This window comes from Leptidea sinapis, chromosome Z, assembly GCF_905404315.1.
Source record: "Leptidea sinapis chromosome Z, ilLepSina1.1, whole genome shotgun sequence".
Taxonomy (NCBI): domain Eukaryota; kingdom Metazoa; phylum Arthropoda; class Insecta; order Lepidoptera; family Pieridae; genus Leptidea; species Leptidea sinapis.
The window spans coordinates 14,412,365-14,434,656 of NC_066312.1; the positions used below are offsets into that span (position 1 = coordinate 14,412,365).

Genomic DNA, 22,292 nt, shown 5'->3' on the forward strand with positions numbered 1-22,292 from the left:
TTAGAGAGATTATTACTAATCTTTTAATTTTTGGTTATTTTCAATAGATCCTTTGATTACCATGTATTAATATAATATATATTTACTTGTAATTAACTGTTTCTTAGTCATAAATTCGTTTATAAAATGGAAAAAACACATATTTGATACATCTTTTGATTCTACCCAGCCTTTGGAATAACTTTGCTTGTTTGAATAATATATAATATGATACAGTTGATAATTACACTAGCACTTTCAATATACTCATAAACAAAAATAAAATTAACTCTAAATATACAATAAATAACTTTTAAATATTTGAAAATGTTAAATTTGTATGAAAAAATGCAATATAATATTTTAAAGAATCCTTACAACCGTACTAATATGTAATTTTTCTTCCTAGTGATGAAAACGTGGGCCTTTTAAGTAAATTAATGTTCTGCTGTAAGATTATTAAATGAAATGGTATATATACTTATTTCAATACTAGCTATGCCCGGGCATATCACGCTCGGGTTGTTATAATATTAGCGACAAAACCAAACCTACCCTACTACCCTATATATTATGCGGACTTTATTAAAATTTGACTTTGCGTGCGTAGAATTCGTTTGGTTGGCATTCAGAACGTTGAATCGGTTTTCTTCATCGTTTAACTTTTGTGTGCAGAATCGTACGTCCTTTTTCCACTGAAAGTTTAGTAATGATCGGTGCAGACAGTTACATGTAGCCGGTATAAACAGATGGACAGATAGTTTTTCTAGTGTTTCTGTAAGTGCGTGTGAACATTCCTACGGATTTATGAAATAATCTGTTATATTGATATTAAAATCAGACATTTAAATACAATTTATATAGACAGAGCATCATGTATTCACAAAATATTGTATTTACAATTACATCGTAAATATACTGTGGTACACTAATTCTTATGCTATTTGTTTACACATTTCATGTTATTGTTCTTATTAGGAAAGAATGCGTTATGTTTCTGGTTCATTATTTTCTAACTGGGCATATAATGAATAGTATAAATTAAGGAACTATTTAAAAATTATTCTTACACTTATTTTAGAAGTTCGTCACTTTTTTTATAGGTCTACAGCGTTATATATATATATATAGTATATTTAAAAATTATAAAATTTTTACGGGGTGACCTGAAATGTTAGCGATAAATTCTCATTTTATTTACGACATAATTAGTTGAGGAAAAAGTTTTTCGCGTTTTATATGAACATATTTTTTCATAGTGTATATATATTTAATTACAGCATATATTATGTGCCATTTTGTTCGATGACCTTTTGCCAACTTGTAGATGAGGATTACCAGTGGGAGGCTTCTTTGCACAGGAAGCCGGCTAGATTATGGGTATCGTAACGGCGCCTATTTCTGCCGTGAAGCAGTAATGTGTAAACATTACTGTGTTTCGGTCTGAAGGGCGCTAGCTAGTTAAATTACTGGGCAAATGAGACTTAACATCTTATGTATCAAGGTGACGAGCGTAGTTGTAGTGCCACTCAGTATTTTTGGGTTTTTCAAGCATCCAAGAGCGGCCTTTCAATTCCTTTGCCATTATGGGTAGGGCGTATCAATTACTATCAGCTGAACGTTTCATAAAAAAACACATATGACACCGTGGCTGTCGAAATATAAAAAAACGCGTTAAGCACTTCTGGCAGTCGTCTCTTGTTGTTGGCCTGTCACTGCTAAAGAATTCTGAACAGACCGAAACAGGTTGACCTCTAAAAACTGTTATTTCTTGTTCAGTGTTAGTTTAATGTCAATATTTGAGAGTCAAGTGAAAGGATTTATATATTTTTAAACATTTTTTTCTATTATATTATATATTCTAGCTGTGTATAAATTGACAAAGATTTATTAGATTCCTAGGCATTCATCTTGGAATGGGTGGTAGTATTTTTGACTTTCAATAAGTGATGTCACATCCTATTTTGAAAAAACATATTTGAATTTGAATATGAATTATAAAATAATGTAATTGGTTTGCACGAATGGAAAATTGCATTAAGTTGAACGGAGAATACTTCGAAAAACAATAAAATACAATTTAGCTATACCGTGCATGTGGTTTTTCTTATTCCCGATCATTTCAGTGTGCCCCTCGTAGGTACCTAGGTAGGTAGTACGTAAACATCGTAGCGAATGTGGGTTTGCAACACAGATGTTGAACAAGAGGCGATGGCTAGTATATAAATACTAGTCCGTACATCATAGCACAGTGGTCTATGACCCTGCTGATTGAGCTTAGGGGTCTCCAGGTTTGAATCCCGGTAGGTTCAAACATTTATTTGATGAATATGGCTGATTGTTTCAAAGTCATGTATGTGTTTATATGTATTTATGTATGCTTAAGTAAGTATATTGTACTGGAGATGTCGTATAATTGTACCCAAAGTACCTGCACTAGTAGTAGTACAGGTATATATTTAAACCCCCTGTACTAACTTTGAATTTTTTGAGAACGTAATGAATGAAGTTTAATTCAAAATCCCAAAATCAAATAAAAAACTGATTGTTTGTGGAGACTTATAGTACTTTTAGCGTTAAATTATCAATATATTAAAACCATACAACTTATTCAATTTATTTATGAAAACTACAAGAATAACTTCTACTTCTATATTTTTACATGTGAAGGCGACGAGTAAAAACATATGAGTATAAAAAAAATACGTTTGAACAATTGACTTCAAAAAAAAGCCCTAAAGAAAATAAAACTTATTATTATATAAACAGCTTATTTGCTGTAAGTATCAGCGACATTTGCCCACTTGGGATGTTTTGTTCTAGACGAAATTATCCCGCTTAATGTCACGCGTGGCGAGTGTAGGTACCTACGAGGGGCACACTGAAATTATCGGGAATAAGAAAAACCACATGCACGGTATAGCTAAATTGTATTTTATTGTTTTTCGAAGTATTCTCCGTTCAACTTAATGCAATTTTTTTCATTCTAGCGAATGTAAAGAAATCGTTTGGGCTCAGGTCAGGACTCTACGGAGGATGGCCCATCAGCTCAACGTTTTCCTGCTTCAAAAAATCATTTGTATTCCGAGCCGTATGGGAGCTCGCATTTTCGTGATGCAAGATGATGCGACGCTTCGGGTTATTTTTTTGGAGTTCGGCTATCATTACTGGCAAACAAACCATGATGTACCACTCAGCGGTAACCGTTCTGCGATCCTGTAAAGGAATTGTAGCAACATGCCCCTTTTTCAAGACAAACGTAGCGACCATTTTCTTTGACACGCTGCGGGAGCGAACCACTTTCGTTGGTTAGACCTCGTCTTCGAAGACCCAAACTTCTGATTGATGTTTTCTTTCAGGTTCGTATGAATAAATCCATGATTAGTCACTAGAGACGATATTATAAACGGCATTTGACTTCCCTCCGTTGAAACGTTGCAGAGTATTCCGGCAGCAATCTACACGAGCCGCATTTTGCTCTTCGGACAAATTGTGGGGTACCCATCGGGAAACTAGCTTTCTTACACAAAGTTCATTATGTAATATCGACTGAATTGCACTCATTCCGATACTGATAACAGCCTGAATCTGCTCGTATATCACATGATCTTCAACTAATAGAATAGTTCGCACAGCTGCGATGTTTTCAGGCGTGACCGCTGTTCTTGGTCGACCTTCAGAAGAAACAGTGCTGAGCGACACACGACCGCGTCGGAACTCGGCATACCAGCGGTATATTGTCGTTTGACTCGGTGCTTCAACATCATAAATCGAAAGGAGTTCACTGAGACATTTATCTTGAGATAAGCCGCGACGAAAATTGTGATAAATTATGGCACGAAAATGTTCACGCGTGATTTTCATTTCTGTCAACGACGTGTCAACTTTAAACCAACATAGTTTTTGTTTTTGAACTTTTTTTTTAATTGTATGAATGTCATTAAGGTTCTAAGAGGCCGGTATTCAAATTCTAAAAAAGGTTTTATTGTAACTCAATCAGAAATATTCTATTCCCGATCATTTGATTCATAGTGTGCCCCTCGTACTATTAGATTTGGCACCGATTTCAAACCTATCAATAGGTAGCACATACATATAATTGTATTTTATTAATATAAAAGGTATTATTAGGTTTGCATAAGATGTGTATTTCATTGAATCTTTATTAAGTTATTTTATACCTTTTAATTTTTGAAGTCGGTTTTTTAAACGTAGTTTATTTGTTATTTTTTTCTTTTTAGTGTCCGGAATAGAATGTTCTGTAAACAGTCAGTAGGTTTTTTCTCGATAACACCAGGTAAACTACAATATTTCGTTGGGTTGACAATATAATTGTCATAATACATTAAATAGTATTTTTTTTAAGTAGCTATAGGTACGGGTAGGCCATGATGCGTTCTACAAAACGAAACGGAAAACGGAAATATGAAACAGCTCCAAAAAAAGTTTCAAAACTCTGTTTTACGTTCTTGTGACATAATGAAATATCGTGAAGATCATGTGTTAGCTATGAATGACAGGTAGCCTTAGACCCACTCATCAGGACACGGGCTACTATATAATTGACCTAAATGAAAACTTCTTAGAAGCCGTACACAAAATATATGAAATATATATATATAATGAAAACTACTGTGCCTAACTCTATGAAATTATTATGGGACCAAATGGCAACTATTCTGCATCAAACTAAAGATACATACTCGAAACCTCCGAACTCAGAACCTACTCCTTTTTGAAGTCGGTTACAAATAGATTCGGACCGCTGCGGTCAGTTAATTCAGTTTGAATCTTTTAAACACAATATAATTAATATTATACTAATTGCTAATAGTTTGGGACAAGTCCGATATATAATGAGTTCATATAAAATATGATTTGTCTGATGACATAAACGGCGTTTATTTTCTCAAAATTGTTTCCTTTAGAATTGTTTTTGATGTCATTTCTTATATACTATAATAATATAATAAAAGCCTTTATTCACTGACATTTTAACTGATATACTACTTATAAACCATGTTTTCTTAGATCAATAACTAAAATTATATTAATGTTCAGCAACCACTTTATTGGTCAGGTTGTCTTTCAACATAGGCCTCACCCAGTTTCTTCCTCTTATCTCTATCTCGAGCTAACCTTCTCCATCCTGTTGGTAAATTGTCCTCCCATCTTTTAATTTGACGTCCTCTTTGTCTTTTCCCATTTATAGGGTACCTCTAAGACATCAATAATCATATTATGTCCAGTCCAATTCCATTTGAGTTTTCTTATTTTCTCTTATACGTCGATCACTTTTGTCCTTTTCCTTTATCTTTTAGGTTGTACACCGATGCCATAGCCTTATGTTTAACACACTTCGTTCCATATTTCGTTGACAGACTAAGAGGTTTTGGTTCTATTTGCTCGGAGCAGGCCAGGTTTGGCACCCATAAGAGAGACAAGGGAGGGTGCTGGTTTTGTACAATTTACTTTTCACAGACATTGGTATTGTTTCGTTTTTAACTATTAGTTTTAGTGACCAGTACCGCTAGTATATTAGATACTACTAAATGTATACTCTAAATCTGTATTTGATATTACAGGGATATCGCATGGAGTGTCCCCCTGGATGTCCTGCAGCTGTGTACGATTTGATGCGGGGCTGCTGGCAATGGAACGCGTCTGAACGACCGTCATTCAGGGAGATCCATCATGCTCTTGAGCATATGTTTCAGGACAACTCTATTACTGAAGGTTGTTTTCATAAAAAATATCATATGCTATGTAGATATTTCTTAAACGCACGTATAGTCCGAAGGAATTGAATAGGCATCATAAAATAGTGCTTCTCTCGCATGTTCGCGAAAAGATTAAATTTTAGTATTTTCCACGTAATATTGTTGCTCCATGTTTGGTCTTGTGCGCCACAGTATCAGCTCGAACTTTTGATAGCGTGCAGCAGCCAGAAAATCGAGGTCATTGAAGGTGTACACTTAATTTTAGTTATTATTATGGGTTTTCTAATGTTTTATATGCATATGCTACACCTATTTGACGGAAGACTATACTACTATACTTTAGACTATATAAACTGCGTGACATCATAGATGTATTTTCTAAAGTGTTTCCAAAATACTTATGTAAATTGTAATGTGCAATGATTTTTTATCTCGTAAGTATAGTATAAATTACTATGTTTACTTAAGATAAAGTGCTAGCCTACTTGAGTGTATTGAAGAATTCTCCTTATCTTGAAATATACAAATCCAGTGTCCTGATGTTTGTTTCCAGTGAAGTCTTCAGCTAATGAACGGATTTTAATGGAGATTACTTCATTTACTGCAGCTTAGTCCAACTTGATTATTGACAAATTCATAAAAAAACAGTATTTTATTTATTATTTACAGAACAACGTCTCTCGGGTCAGCTAGTACAGTATAAACTTTTATTGAAATTATGTCAATTGATTTGATTATTCGATTTCAAACACATATACAGTATGGGGGCTACAATTTTCAATTTTTTTATTGTTTAATTCCGCGGTCTATTTTGCATTAATTGCGTTCTGCTACTTACTCCAACCGACTCATCTCCTTTGAGAAGTTAAGAACGTTCCTGGGATTGTTGCAGACATCTGCATATTCCAGTATTACATGGACGACCCTTTCATCCTCCAGCAGACATTCTCGGCACCTATGCCTATTGTACACTTTCTGAGCGCAACGGCCATTCTCGATTACAAAATATATTCTTATTTAGATACCAGATAATACCTACAAAAGTATTAAAAATTGTATTCTATTATTATACTTTTTAATATCAGCTTCTGACAAAGTCTTTTAGGAGCCAAGATTTCTTAGAAAAACACCCTGAGGTCAAAAATAACCACCTTGCTTTTGTTATTGTTGGATAACATTGTTTCTAGAAAATTTTGGAATCAGATACTGAACGCACTCGGCTCCTTTCGTATATTGTCCCTCGTAAACCAGATTTAAACTGTTAATAAAGGTAATTTCCTATTGAATGTAATAATATTATAAATTATTGTAATTGGTTTAATCCTATTTTTTTTTCATATAGCAAAACCTTTATATAACGATATAGCAAGTGTTTACTGCAACGAATAATTTTCAGAAGTAGAAAAACAGCTGCAGGAAGGTGTTTCTGGCACACCTCAGATGTCGCTTAAAAAGGCGTCCAATTTAGCTTCTGCCGGGGACCGTGGCGTTCAGATGCGACGGCCAACGAATAGACGCGGAAAGCAAGCACCGACTCCACCCAAACGTACTAGGTATACTTATAGCTCTTATTCCTTTTCCTGAAACCCTAATAATAATTACCATATGCCCGGCAGAGCTCTGTGATTCCGCTGGTGTTGCAAGAGAGTGTGGATGGCAGTCATCACCGGTGAAACCACTAGAGACCTGCCGGTCTTGAAGATGGGTGTAAACGCTTTTTTAAGGATACCAATATCGTATCGACCTTTGAACACTATGCACAGAAGTACAACCAAACTGTGACTTTTCACAGTTGTACGTGGAAGAAAGTTCTTTGAAAACACCGAGAGAAGAGAAAATGTTATGTCATAGTGACGTCAGGTCAAAATCACCAATCAAAAAACAGTGGTGTTTGCAAACAGTTACTTGTAGTTATCAACAGGTAGCGCGCGAGTTAAATGCAGTCGCGGCCTGAGGTAAAGAGCGGCAGCATCTCTTTCCGCTGTCCGCATCCCCGCCTCGCTTGCCTGTAGTATAGTGCTGTGCCGTCGTCGACACTTAACGTACGCTTACTCTTTTATCGCGTTAATACTGAATTTGCGGTCCTCTGTTATTTTTTGATTTTAATAATCATTGATCAATCAGGTTCCGTTAAAAAAACGAGGTTTTATTCATCGCCAAACACGAGAAATAGCGAAAAATGTTTTAAACATGTGTTTTGAAGAAGAAGGGAAGAAGTTTAAATGAAAATGGTAAATTTAAAGCATTGTTTAAATTTATCGAAACACACATGATATAATCATGTGTGTTCATCAATTATAATGAGGTCACAGCACTCGCATTTTTGAACTCTGCATTCAACTCACGCGTTATCTGTTCACTCCTACTGACGTCATATGGCATCCAATCCTTGTATTTTTTATCCGTGAAACTGTGGTTTGTACAGTCTACTGTCGTCGTGCAGTTCATTCCGTGAGTCGCAGTATGCAGCCGACGATCAAGCCGGTCACGACGATGGACTGGCTTCACTTAATGGTGAATACTATTTTGTACATGATTTTTTTACATTTATGTAATTGTTTTCTAATACTTCTTCGGTTTTAAATTTAACCACGTTTATATAATTATTATGTTGAATTATTTCGTTGTTCCTATTTATTGTTGTAGCACTTGTACAGTTGAATAAACAAAATAAAGTCATTTTACGAAATACTACGTTAAAAATATTTTAATTATAGAAGTATATATGTTTTTTACTCGATGTGATTTAGAAACCTATTCTAGTAACTTACCAACATTTAAAGAAATAATGTAATAAAATAAATAATGTAGTAACACGTACTAAATAATATTGTTGGGAGTCCACAACATTATTTAGACGATGCTATAATATGAAGCTTTTTTTGTTATCTCAGTTTGATCACATAAGGATATTTTATATATTTAACTGGAATTTTACCATTTTTAAAATGATACTGAATTATTTGAGTCATATTAAATATGTTTCCTTTATGTTTTAGTGCTGCTTTTGATGTACATACGGATGTTTTTGTGTTAGAGGCGCGATATAGATACAATTTTACAGTACAATTTTGCTTATTTTATATTTCACTTCGCTTATAAACGGCAGCATGATAATATAAGTATTGATTTTGTATTAATCTCTTAACAATTAAATTCAAAATGGATCTCATAAATGCCATTACAGAAATGTATGGGAGTTAAATTATGGTCACCCATTTATTTTCACATTTCATTTTGTTGAAAATATTGAACTTAAAAAGTATATCTATACATAATATACTTTGGTGATATATTGAATCATTCTCTCGTTTTACAGTGACTTTGTTGCTACATATTATTTTTGCTAAATATCTTTGCATATATGAATATTCTTATTATTTATTATTGCAACAGCTAATTACATTAAGATATATTTAATATATTATGCATCTTTTAAACTAGATTTTTTTGTCCTTGTCCGCTCGCTCAGGTGTATAGCGATAGGTTCAAAGATTTTGTAAGTATACGCAAAGTTTCGGGTAGAAAACGTTCCTGCCTTGTCTCTTTATCTCATAATTATAATTATTTTATGACATTCTTTTCATTTGTTATGGATATTTTACTGAAACAATAATTAATACATCTTATTATAATTGTTAAACATTGCACATTTGTTTACAAATGAAGCGACGATTCTGTCATGTGAAAAATTCAGCAAGTTTTGTTTTATTTTGCGCTTAGACAGATTCGTATGCTGACTTTGACTTGAATGTATGTGTGTTCATTTAAATAGTGCCACAATGTTTTCTATAAGCTTTTGTGAACCGTTAGGTAACAGCTAAACCTTGTGACACTACCATTTCATTATTACAATTTAGTTTCGCCTACATAGAGGTTGCTTCTCTCTCTCTCTTACCTACTTCCATAGATGCGTGAATCTTTTCTTATGCTGTTATATTGTGTATTGGTGGTTTCGAAGATTTTTCTTTTGCTCTATAGTTGTGAGATGTCTATTAGTCTTGACGCCGCTTTTTTATTTGGGATGACTAAAGTATTTCATAGTTGAAGACTATTTTTATGTTAGATTTTCATTGGAGTATTGTTGTTTTATTGCAATGTGTGTTTTTTATTCATAGAATAATTTTAGCGCCACAATTTATTTTATTTGTATCGATAATAAAATGTCGCGCAGTTGTTCATAGAAACACCACACCCAACTTGAAGAACAACTATTAATGCTTCATTTCACATGTAATCGAATCATACAGTTCATATGGATGACCATAATATTTAAATGAGTCTTATTACAATGGTAAAAAGAGTTTTATAATACTTTAGAAATGGGATGATTTTCAGTGTGGGAAATTATTAATATTATTATATATTCACTTACTAAAGAAAGGCGCACTTTTTTTTTCTAATATTTCTTGCAACATTTTTGGTATGTTGAAAGCCATGAGGATTAAATTTAGTGCATAACAACTTAGTTGTATTATTACGTGAGCAGGTGGGGGTCGAGTTGGGGCTCGCGAGGCGTCCTCGGAGGGTTCATTGGCGGAGGCGACACCCGACACAGATGAGTCGGCCGGGGCTGGCGGGATGACCCCGGGGGCGGAGCACCGACACCGCTCCAAGCGACGACACCATGCGCACGCGCAACCCATGCATCCACTCCAGTCCTCGCATGACATACAGCCTAAGGTATTCGATTTTATTTATATTTTTAATCGGAGAATAAAGCAAAAGCTAAAAATAAACATCTTTGTTATGTATTTCGAAATAGTATTCATATACTACATGATAATAGAACTGCTATAGATGAAATGTGGGAAATACCTATGAATATAAAGCTTTTCTTGGCTTGTTGGTTTTTTAGTTAAGTGTTGAGAGGTCACTAAAAGATTTCAATGCTTATGAAGTGAAACTAATTAACTATAATTAATGTTAGAGGCACTATTTTATCCGAGTTTTTGCAAAATACATTGATGTACTAAAAACAACTAAACTCCCAATCGCCTATTTAAAGGTCGTCAATAAAGTCCAAGCGGCGTTGTTACGTATATAATAACATATGCAGATAACATTAAAACATTCATTCAAATTAACACCTTATTTCGTGGCAGTAATGCTCAAAGTCTATTTATTGTATACGCTTATTACAAGTACTAACTCACACGCGAAATGGACGCGATCACTAGGCAAGAACATTTTATTTTATCAATTTAGATGAAATTATTTAGCCAATATATTATGATGATTAAAAACGCAAACTTAGATACACAATATTTACTTACAGGGTCACTTACCTGAAATACGACACCCTTTTTAAATTTGGATATGCTGTTATTAGTTTTTCACAGTTTTTCCCTGAACATTTTGTCATTGCGTGGCTTTGTAAACAAAGCGCGGTCGAAACACAACTGAATTAAAGGTCTGCCTAATAGAAGTGTAGCCAGAATTTTTCTTCAGTCAATTTTTGAGGCGTGATTATGAGTCTAGTTGTTGGTTGTACGTCAATGAAAAAATATCAGTTTATTTGCTAAAATCATTTTCACAGCCAATAAATAAAATTAAACAGGTTGCATTTTCTGAAATACGTTGATCATTATTATAATATTAAATTACTGTAAACCAGTAGAAACAGAGTTGGTATTCTATAAAAATGATACTAAAATTTAAATTATAATTAGTAAAACCTTAGCATTCATTTTTCTCACGAACTAATGGGTTAAAAATGTTTCTAATTTCTGTTTAGTACTTAACTGTTATAAGATATGTTGCTGATCGTACTAGGTATATTTCTAGTTAAATAAGTATTTGGTGTGGTGGAAAGTAAATAGTTAGTCGTTGCCTTCTAATCGGTATTTGAATATTTCAGCAAGGCGTTCAAGTTGTCGCTCTCGAAGTACAAAACGTAAAACGTGCCATCAACCGTTACGGGACTTTACCTAGGGGTGCCCGTATTGGTGCGTATTTAAAGTCTCTCCGTCAGAGCGGCGGCCCCTGCACGCCGAGCACCCCTCGTGAGCCACACGAAGAGGCCAGGTCGCTCTCACCGCGAACGGCCCGCGCCCAGCCCCACATGATACGATCTAATTCATCGGGTGGCGTCACCGCTCCTACCCCAGCCTCCCCAAGAACCAACAGAGCGGCACCGTTTAGATTTCTCGCAAACAGCCCCGCTAAACCAAGACCTAGGTTAGCAGAATTAGAGTTTCCTCCGCCCCCTCCGGATCTCCCCCCGCCCCCTGAAGATACACAACCCATCCCACCTCCACCGCCTCCGGATTGTTGCCGGGATACAGGCACAGACACCGGCGATAGGCTCGTGGTCAATGAAAGTGAAGAGAAGCCAGCCAAACAAATAATGAAAGAAATGCTCGAGCTGAAACTGGTTGCGGAAATCAAAGAACGGGCAGATAAAAAGAAACAAAAACTTACAGAGTCGCCTCCACTAAATGAGGCCATCGAAATGCACACGTCATTCGGAGACCCCGTCACTCGTCTAGTCTCCGAACTTTCGGAAAGTTTGAATATGGAAGCTTTACGCAAGACTGAGAAGAAAAATGATGCTGCAAAATATATTGACAGCAAAGAAACTGTGTCGGCAATTGATCTCAAAGCAAGTCTTAGAAGAACATCGTTCAATAACAACGTCGAGAAGAAAATCGGCGCTGAGTGCAAGACGAATACTGATTTCAAGTCGCAATTAAAAAAAGTTGATACAAATAGAATGAACAATGTCGCAAAGGAATCGGAAGAGGCGGGCCGCTCCATTATTGATTTCAAGTCTAGATTGCGGAAAGTTGATGGTAATTCAACCGCTACTAACGGCCAAGTCAAAAGACTGGAACAAATTTCACCAGAAGATTCTAGAAAAGATGTGTCAAGTAAAAGTGACGATTCGGACAAAAAGCGGTCTGAAAGCGGATCTTTGGATACCAGTGGCGCTGATGAAGATGATAAGAGGCGTAGTACTGGTAGTATTAGCAGTTTGAAGAAGTTATGGGAGAGTAAAGAGAGTGATGAACGACTGAGCCCGAAAATGAAACCAAGGGGAGAAGAGGGTGAAGAAGGTATATTTCTTATTAATTATTTTACTAGAACAAATGAGATCTTATTTGTTATACATTACATACCTCATTAATTGTTTAATCCCACTCCATTTGACAATGGGAACCACGATTGTAAGAGGACAACTTACAATTGAAAATTTTTACACAGGTGTATCTCAAAAGTATCTACATTATATTATGTAGTGTTATTATATATATAATATATATATTTGTACCTTTGTACGGAACTATTGTCGCGTGAGTCCAATTAGCACTTTCATTTTAAATACCCCTCATATTTAGTATTATTATAATCTATCTTCCATTACTTCAACAATCTGGACCATTTTTGCCCCTACTCTACTTGACATTTGGCATATAATTCATTTATATTGATTGTTGTTAAAAAAAAGTGTGTGTGTAATTATGTATGCACGCAAGAAGTTATTCTTCTTTGGCTTAGCGAAGTAAAAATCATTAAAATGATTTATTCCTCGTTTTTAGAAAGAATAATTTTGTAAAAATCTTGCAAAAATGGCTTTGACTTTTAATTATTAAATAATAAATACGGCTGTATTGGCTTCAACCCTTTGCCTGTCCTAATAATTATGGAAGAAACCAAAAAAAATAACGACGGACGCAAACGTCAGAGATTTTAGGAACAAACTTCAACCTGTTACTTTTGTGTTACAATGATGCGCGCGCATCTTAAAATTTCACCCTAATCATTTCTTCATAACGCGTCTAAAGAAGTATAACTTCAAAAACCTGTGAAGGTTCAGCAGACGATCTTTGAATTTCGTGTTTAGGTCGCAGTGGCAGCATGCAGACTAAGCGGTCAGACGAAAAGCCTGCGGTTGCTAGCAAGCCTGCAATGAGAGCTCGGCCTGTTGGAAAAGGAGGCATATACGCAACCCCTCTCGCTTCTAACAACGAAGAAGATGTCGACGCTTTAGCATCGCTCAGAGTGTCACTAGAGTGTTGTACTAATGAGGTAACGCAATTATAATACTTCGCTTTATACTAAATGTCCATTCATCCATTCCCCACTTTAATGTCACCACGTCATTTATTTATTAATTATTATTAACAATGTTAATTTTAAAGAGAGAATGTATAAGTATATGCATTGCATATGCATTCAATTTGTTACATTGATATATTTCATAATTATTTGTAAAAATTAAAATATTTTATTTTCCTCATAGGTGTACTTTGAAGTACTATAAATATTACTCAGGGGATATTTTAGATAGTTATTGACATTCAATACTTATTGAATTACACTTGTACATGGTTGTGTCAGACAATAATATATTTGATAATTTAAATTACATTCAGTTTGGGACTAAAAATAAAGTACTATTCTGAGTATTTTTTTTTATTTTAAAAGTTACTTTTTATTATTGATATAATAAAATCGATCGCTATTAATCGCATCATAATGGATTAAGAATGGCGTGATCTTCGTAGTCCATTAATTGAAAATATAAATTTTTTTTTGGAATATAATATCTCGTTGACCAATTAAAATCGAATAGAAACAACTTGGATAAATACTACATTGTACTTTTAGTTATACTTGAAACTAAATATCTACACGTAAAGGACTTTTATTTCAATTGAATGCCGTTGTTTTGTGTTTTTATTTATGTCGAGTTGAGATACTAATTATATTTCCTCCGCATATGCTAAAATTATTACAGCCAGTGTTATTTATTATGAATTAACTACGTAGTATGAAGTAATGTACCTACCTACTTACTACCATTGACAGTAAAGTTCATGCAAACGAGTGTTTCCTTCTCGACAAACTACTAACCTAACATTCTTTTAAATTGTTTTTCTCTCAATCTGGGATTACAAAAAGATAATTTTTGTGAAAGAAAATAGAATTATCAAGGTTTATTTTATACTAACATTTATCGAGATAAAACAATATTTGTAGGTCCCCCAACGATTCTTGCGACTCGAATCTGCGACCTCCGTGGTTCCGTCAAGGCTGAGCCAACCGTTCGACGTACGCATGGGTCGTAAATTTTGGTATATCTTGTTTAAATTTCAGTTAGAGGTCGTAGGTTCGAGTCCCGAATCGTTTGTAAATATTGGTTAAAAATTTAATTTGTATAATTAATTCTAGAAGTGAGGGGAGACAACTTTAAAAGTAACAATTCATAAATTGATATTAAAATTTTATATGATATTAAAAATTATTAAGCCTACTACTCGTTTGAGTTAGTCTTTTGTTGGGCAATGCTTTTATAACATGATTGCAGAAAATGTAAAAAACACGTGTGCAGAAAATGTAAAAAACACGTGTGTTATGAAATGCAAAAGAATTGTTGAAAAAGTTTTAAGTGGTAATGATTACTTTAGCGAGTGACCGTCTTCAGGTCATTTAATAGAACATTTTATTGCATGAAATTTTAATTTGACAAAACTTTATGAAAACAATGAAGCCCGCTGAAGTACTTGCGCATGTTCTTCTCTTATTTGCATTTGAATAGGTGGTAGTATTTTTACAGTCAATAAGTGATTTAAAATCCTATTTTGATTTTGAATTGCGTAATGTATTATATTAGAATACAAATAAAACGAAACTTTTTAATAGTAAATTATTTATTAATACTTTTTATATATTACTTTTTATATTTAATAGGCTTTACTCACGTTTTGTCGGTGTCGGTACCGACTAGTTTCGGAACAACTTTGGTCTGAAACAATATATAAAATAATTTTTAAAGTGAAACTTTTATTACATCGTCTCAAATTTTTTCGTCTGAGTGTTGCATATCGCGTGATGGTAGGGCGGCGCCTATAGTTCGCAGCAGTTGACCGTGTAGTGTATCGACTATTACTAATTTGTGCTAGTTCTCCACTCTATTTTGTTTGTTTTTGTCTTGTCTAATGTAAATGTTGTTACTTTTAATATTTCCCATTATAATTCCAATTTTCCAAGCATAAAATTAAGGTTGATAAAGCGATTTGTATACCCACAATGGATTATTATTCCAAAATTTTTTAGGCAAATGTCTATAATGTGAAAATAAGTTTCACTTTTACCGTGATTTTATAATACCACACAATCCTTTTTGTTTATTTAATAATGACACGAAAGTTTTAATAATATATCATATTTCATCAGGTGCGCCGTGGATGCGGCGGTAGTGGCGGGCGCGGGTCGTTATGGCGCCTACAGACGTCGGAGCGGCTCGCTCGTCTCGCGACCGCGTGTATGACTGCGGCAGCTAACAGTCGCTGTGCGCCGCAGCTCCGTGTGCAACTACGCGCCGCCGCCGCCAGGCTCGAGGCCGAAGCCAGAGCGCTCGCCTCGCCGCAACCACATCACCATCATCTAGCGGACGGTGTGGAACAGGCATTGCGTGATTTAGCTAACATCGTGTATAGGTGAGATGTGAATATCAGCGGGCCTACCATGAACTCTTATTGCGTTTTTTTTTTAAATTAAAATAAGGGACGAGACGAGCAGGACGTTCATCTGATGGAAAATGGAATTGATGAAAGATGAGATAAAAATACTTTATTGGACTTTATAAAACAAAATACTGGAAACAAATACCGAAAATGAAAATAAAAAGAGATGGCACTAAGGCCCCTGGCTATTGCCTGTTCGCAAGAACGAATTAAAAATAATATACTCTGCGCTCCTGTCAAATCAAACAAATGGGAGGTGCGTTCATAAGTCGTTTTAAACAGTTTATTTTTACGAAAACACCTAAGCAAACCTTTAATTTGTAATTCAAAGATCTATAAAATATATCTATTTCTATTAATTAATAAGTACTAAATGGGACTTAATGGTTTATTATACTTACAGCGTGAACACAATTTTAAATTGTATTTGTAGTAACTTCTACGCAAAACACCGCTAAAATTATAGTCATATAAAACCATTATAGGTTTCGAAACGACTTATGCAACAACTGTACAGCCTCATATCTTTCTCACACAGCGGACCACAGACAAATTTCTATCGTTAATTCTTACATAAGCGATTCAAACGCCATTCAGTTAAAAGCACTTCATGGTACAAATCATAGCGATTCAATTTAGGTACCTAAACGACACTTATAAATGTGAGGCTTAAAGTATTAAATACACCTAGTAATATCAGTATCTGAAAATTATGTTGGTTAGCAATTTTCATAAACATACATAGTATTAATTATAATTTATATATTTTTTTTTTAGGTAAACAAGACTGTGCATGTGTCTCGGGACATATCATATCGTCAGACACGTCTTAACACTCTGAGAAAAAGGAAGAATTACAATATGGATTTTTAAATGCTTGAACCGTTTATAATTTGTGTACTATACATTTACATTTCTTATTAAGCGTCGCTGTAAAATGCTTTTCTTCGTCCATTATTTTTAGAAGAATTATTTGCAACTACATGTAATTTTTGTCTTTAAGTAATGTGTGCCAATAATGTCTATAGTTTGTCAAAGTCGTCGCATGCTTCTTCTGTATAAATGAAAAATATTTAAAACTCAAATGTAAAAAATATAAACCAAAGAAGTTTGTCTGTTCCCTTAATAATGATATCAACTTAGTCGTTAACCAGCCTTTAATCTCGATTTAACTTAGATTAAGATCTCAATTTGACTACAAGTATTAAATATTATACTTTATCTATAGTACAAATGTTTGAAGGTAATCGACGGTTGAAGAGTCACAATGTATTTGATACTAAATATTACCTAAGTACAACATATAGTGTGAGTGTACCAGTAACATATTATTATTATGTATTTAAATATATATTGAAGCTTTTCAACAATTCCTTAGTGTGAAGACTGATGTTAACATTCTTAGCCCCGATTTCAACATTGAAGTAGTACACGACTATCACCGAACTAAGCTTACGCCTGTTAACATGTTTACCGATACAATTCTGATTTCACCAAGACAAACTAAACGCAGTTAGTTATAGCTTAAACGCGTTTAAATGCTGACCGCCGAATTTTGGACGTTCAACATATTAGATCGCGTTCTAGAGCTGTCACTGTCGTTATCGTAATAGAAACATTGACATTTCACTATTTTGTTTTGTCATACTTATCGACGACAGTTTTGCCAGGTATTTGACACATTATAGTGTTTATGATATATAAACACAGTTTACTTAACACGCAAAATCGCTTGGTGTTTAATCGAGATCAAGACTGACGTTAAAACCTTGTTTTATAGAACTCAGTTTGTAGTGTCATTGGTGACGTCGGGGCTTAAAAGTTAACCCCAGGATAATTATTGTTGGTACCGAATTTTTGTTTCATGTTGCTTCAATTGCTGCATTACTTAGCTTTAAAACTAATGTAGGCTACGTATATGTATAACCAATTAACAATGTTTTAATTAAGTTGTTGTTGCAGTGCCAAAATAATAGGGAATGATATTCGAATTACATATTCTATAACTATAGTATATTTTAAGTCCACACGTGCGCGAATTTTAAAATGTTAACTTTACTTTAATCAAACATTCTCTACGGATATAGGTATTTATTAATATGTTATTTACGCTCTACGATATTACGCTCGCAAAAGGATAGAATTTTTACCGAAATTATGTTAAAAAAGATGATATGCATAAAAACTGCAGGAGCAAAGGTGTCGGCTAGTGTATGTCACTGTCAAACTTTGTGAAAGAAACCGTTTTTAATCGGTAAAAAGACAATTTACAGAATACGCGCGAGTTGAATGCAGAGCATTGGAATGCGACCGTGCTGTGACCTAATTATAATTGATGACCATAATCATAAGTGCGTCGATAAATTTAAACAATGCTTAAAGATTACGATTTCAACCTAATACTTATCCTTCTTCTCTTCTCCTTCTTCAGCACACATGTCTAAATCATTTTTCGCAATTAATTGTGCTTGGCGATGAATAAAGACTCGTTTTTTTGGAACGGAACCTGATGGACTCGGATCTTATTAAAATATCGGTTATTATTAAAATAAAAAAATAACACGTGACCGCAACGTCATTATATACGCGATAACACGGTAAATGTACGATAACTGTCAACAACGGCACAGCACTACTACTAGCGGGGGGAGATTCCCCGCTCTGTACCTCAGGCCGCGGCTGTATTCAACACACGCGCTGTTTGTAGTGTGACGCAATGTGCGGGCTTATAACATATCTTCACCCGGTAATAATAATAATAATGTTGATTTCACGACGTGTGGTTACAAACAATTTTTTTAATCAAAATTTGACTGTCGATTGATCCAATTAAATTCTTTTATTATGAAATAACATTCCAGATATTTTGTAAATTCTAAACACTTGAAGTATTTTAAAGTAGGAAATATATTTAATGCCATGACTGTAGAGATTAATTATATTACCTGAGTAAGAAAGTGTTTGTAGGCTTTAAAGTTTTTGCATTATATACTTTAGCATAGTATTTCCGTGACATTAGGTTGCTTTCAACGATTAGCATTTCTAGCAATAGTATTATAATAATTTTACATTTAAAGATTTACGAGATGCTTAGTAAATAATGTTTTATTCAGTCTGTCTCGTAAAATTTCTATAACAATGATAATATCATCTATCAAATAAATTAATAATTTATTTGTATATAATATTACGATTTATTATGTATTTTTATTGGATTTAAAATTATACTTCTCTCTTGGCCCTAGTGCGAATCGTAAACTATTTGTATTGTATGCTAAGCTGTACCCGGCATGCGCTGCCTAAAGAGTAGAAACAAATTTATGTATAGACTTATGGACAAGGACCCGTCGCGAGCGTATAGAACATTGTATCAAAGTTTCCATCACAATCTGATAGATGATTTCGGATTGCATAGTGAACAAAGTAATATTGATTGTTATCTATAAAATACACTAATTTCTACTTATTACTACTGGACTGGCGGCTGTCAAATTGCTTTTGTGCCTGTTTGATATTCGCCATTTTGGCGCTGTTGGCCATGTAGCGAGAGTCTGAGGTACTAAAACTAGTGTTGCCGACCATAGCTAAACTATTTGTGTGTAAGTGGGAAACTATTTACAAAAAAAAATTGTACTTTATTACCTACGTTGATTACTGAAGTATAAATACACGGACAACGAACGAAATTAATTCAGAGTGCAAAATTTTTTCAGAGTACTGTACACTTTTGTTGCAGCCATTTGTACTATACGTCAAAATTACTTCTCTAGACGCTCGCGAATGGCGCTTCAAATATGCACAAGAAATTTGCTTTTAAACATATGAAACAGGCAGTCCAGTGGTATTTAAACAGGTCAGTAATAAAAGATCATACTCAAGTGTCGTAATGTGATTATTAGACGGTCCGCTTGTATTTTTATTCTACTAACTCTAAGGCGCAACTCTGTTATTACTGTTGACGTACTGTGATACAACTTTTCGATATCTGTTTAATTGTGCTCAACTTTTTTAAAGATTGAATTCAATTCTTGAAATAACGTAAATCTCTTAGGTACTGAACGAACTGCTTCATTACGTTTAGTGAACCATATTTTGTATTGAATGTTATTTACAAGCAATACTTATATGCTAGTCTCTATTATATTATTAAGTTAATATTAAGTATTTCGCTGTTTTAAGTATACGTAATTTTAAAACACGCGTAATAACGTATATTATTGTATGTATAACTAGCGACCCGCCCCGCCTTCGCACGGGTGCAATACTGATACTACATAATATACTATAGAATGTCGCAAAAATGGCGCCCGTCGCGTAGTTTTAAAGTTCTAAGCGTAGATATGGACATACAGACAACGGGAAGCAACTTTGTTTAATACTATGTAGTGATTAGTGATTGCTGTATGACTTTTCTATTAGTGTGGTGTATTGGCGCGTATATTATAACTTAGAATGTGTAGATATCGCTTACCATATTATATAAAAACTATATTTAGGCGGTATTAGTTTGTATTTAATCAACTTTGCTTGTAATATACTATTAATAAACAGCGCGCTCTGAAATCAGTTTGACTTGTAGGTAGGCGATCGATCTGCTCAAGTTTAATCGAATTTAAAGACGGTAGCGCGGTGTGACTGATCATTTGAATTTTATTTTAATTATTTTCTAGATATGTTTTCAGTAAAGAAAATTTGTATAAAATAAAAGGCTCCAAAACTTCAGTATTTTTCTTGCAATTGAATGCTTATAATAGTTTTATTTCCGTAAAAATAACTCAACTCCAGTGAATTACGATTCCAGTAAAAAACACATCCATAGATATTATTTAAATTTTATATTATGATTAAAGTTACCATGCGTAATAAATAAAACTTACTACGATGTGTAGCTTCCAGTGATAACTCATAGTATATAATTTTGATCATTGACTCATTGCATTCTAGTCACGCACGGGGTGGGCTATATATAATGTTAAGTGAATAGGAATTAAGTCGAGCTGTTTTCAGAGCGATCGCATTATTATAAATACTAAGGCCTTATATTGAAATCGAAACGGATCACAAGCCTATATTCGTTGAAAAATTTGTGATAGTGACAAATAGTTTCTTTGCTAAAATAGGTTTTTGAAACGTTTAGGATTTTTGGAGATGTAAGCCTGCAGTTTAATGTCTACATAATCTTGTATCGCTGTATTTGTAAGTCCATTCACTTAACCGTTTACACTTTCATATAATAATCCTGTAGTACTTTTGTGTCTTCTGATGTACAATTTTCACATTTTTCTCATCACGAATAATTAATTAATAATAATCAAATTTGCGATTCGATATCTTTTTATCTCTATTCACGTATCTTTTTATCAAGAGCATCATTCAATTTCTATATATTACAGAATCTTTATTGTTTTCGTTTTATACTCACCATTAAATCATGTACCTAAATTAGAATTATTTTATTATTTACTTGAAAAAATTTATGTATTGTGTTTACTCAATCGAATTGGGTGTGCCCTATTTCTTATTAAGTTCACTACACCTATCTCTGTCATATCATATGTTATAATGTAATAATATTAATATTACTATAAATTCATGATCGATATTTAACAATATTCCCGATTGATCTCGTAATTTCACATTTATGGGTTTTATTTATAGATTCCAAAGATATATTCAGACTTGAAATTGTAATGGTTAATAAAGTTTTCCTTTATGAAATTTTGTTTTCAATTTATTCCTTACGACACGAAATAAATTATTGTGTTGTATCCTAATAATGTTTATTTTTTTTTTAATAAAAGTGTTGAATGATAGAAATTCCGAGTTCGCCTAATTGAAACTTTATGCGGTTCAAAAAATGTCGTCGAATGCCGCCAACCCCGAGATAATCGGTTCATTCATTCAAAAGTTATTGCCGCTTGAAAATTAAAATTTATAAAATAGAATTTTACGAAACTTTTATCAGACTTTTGAGCTCGAAGAGCTCAATAATATAACAGCTAACTCTTTGGGCCCCAAGAGCTCAAAATAACATAAATTATATTTATGAGCTGAAGAGCTTAATCGTCATAAGTACGATTTGAATTAATGGGAAGTTGAAGAAATGACCGTATATATATAG

At 33.9% G+C, this 22,292-nt stretch overlaps 1 protein-coding gene across 2 annotated transcripts in view; it reads left to right on the plus strand.

The window, feature by feature from the left end:
• Nucleotides 1–21,889, plus strand: part of LOC126978546 (tyrosine-protein kinase Abl) — a 52,128-nt gene extending 30,239 nt beyond the window's left edge. Inside the window, exons 9-16 of one of the 2 annotated variants that reach the window (XM_050827474.1) lie at nt 5,565–5,715; nt 7,096–7,252; nt 8,125–8,213; nt 10,186–10,382; nt 11,560–12,757; nt 13,546–13,730; nt 15,882–16,144; nt 16,949–21,889. In XM_050827474.1, the coding sequence (XP_050683431.1) occupies nt 5,565–5,715; nt 7,096–7,252; nt 8,125–8,213; nt 10,186–10,382; nt 11,560–12,757; nt 13,546–13,730; nt 15,882–16,144; nt 16,949–16,952 (2,244 nt within the window). In that variant the 3' untranslated portion in view covers nt 16,953–21,889. The remainder of the gene's footprint in view (nt 1–5,564; nt 5,716–7,095; nt 7,253–8,124; nt 8,214–10,185; nt 10,383–11,559; nt 12,758–13,545; nt 13,731–15,881; nt 16,145–16,948) is intronic. The other variant, XM_050827475.1, reaches the window with a different exon arrangement.
• The last annotated feature ends 403 nt before the right edge of the window (nt 21,890–22,292 follow it).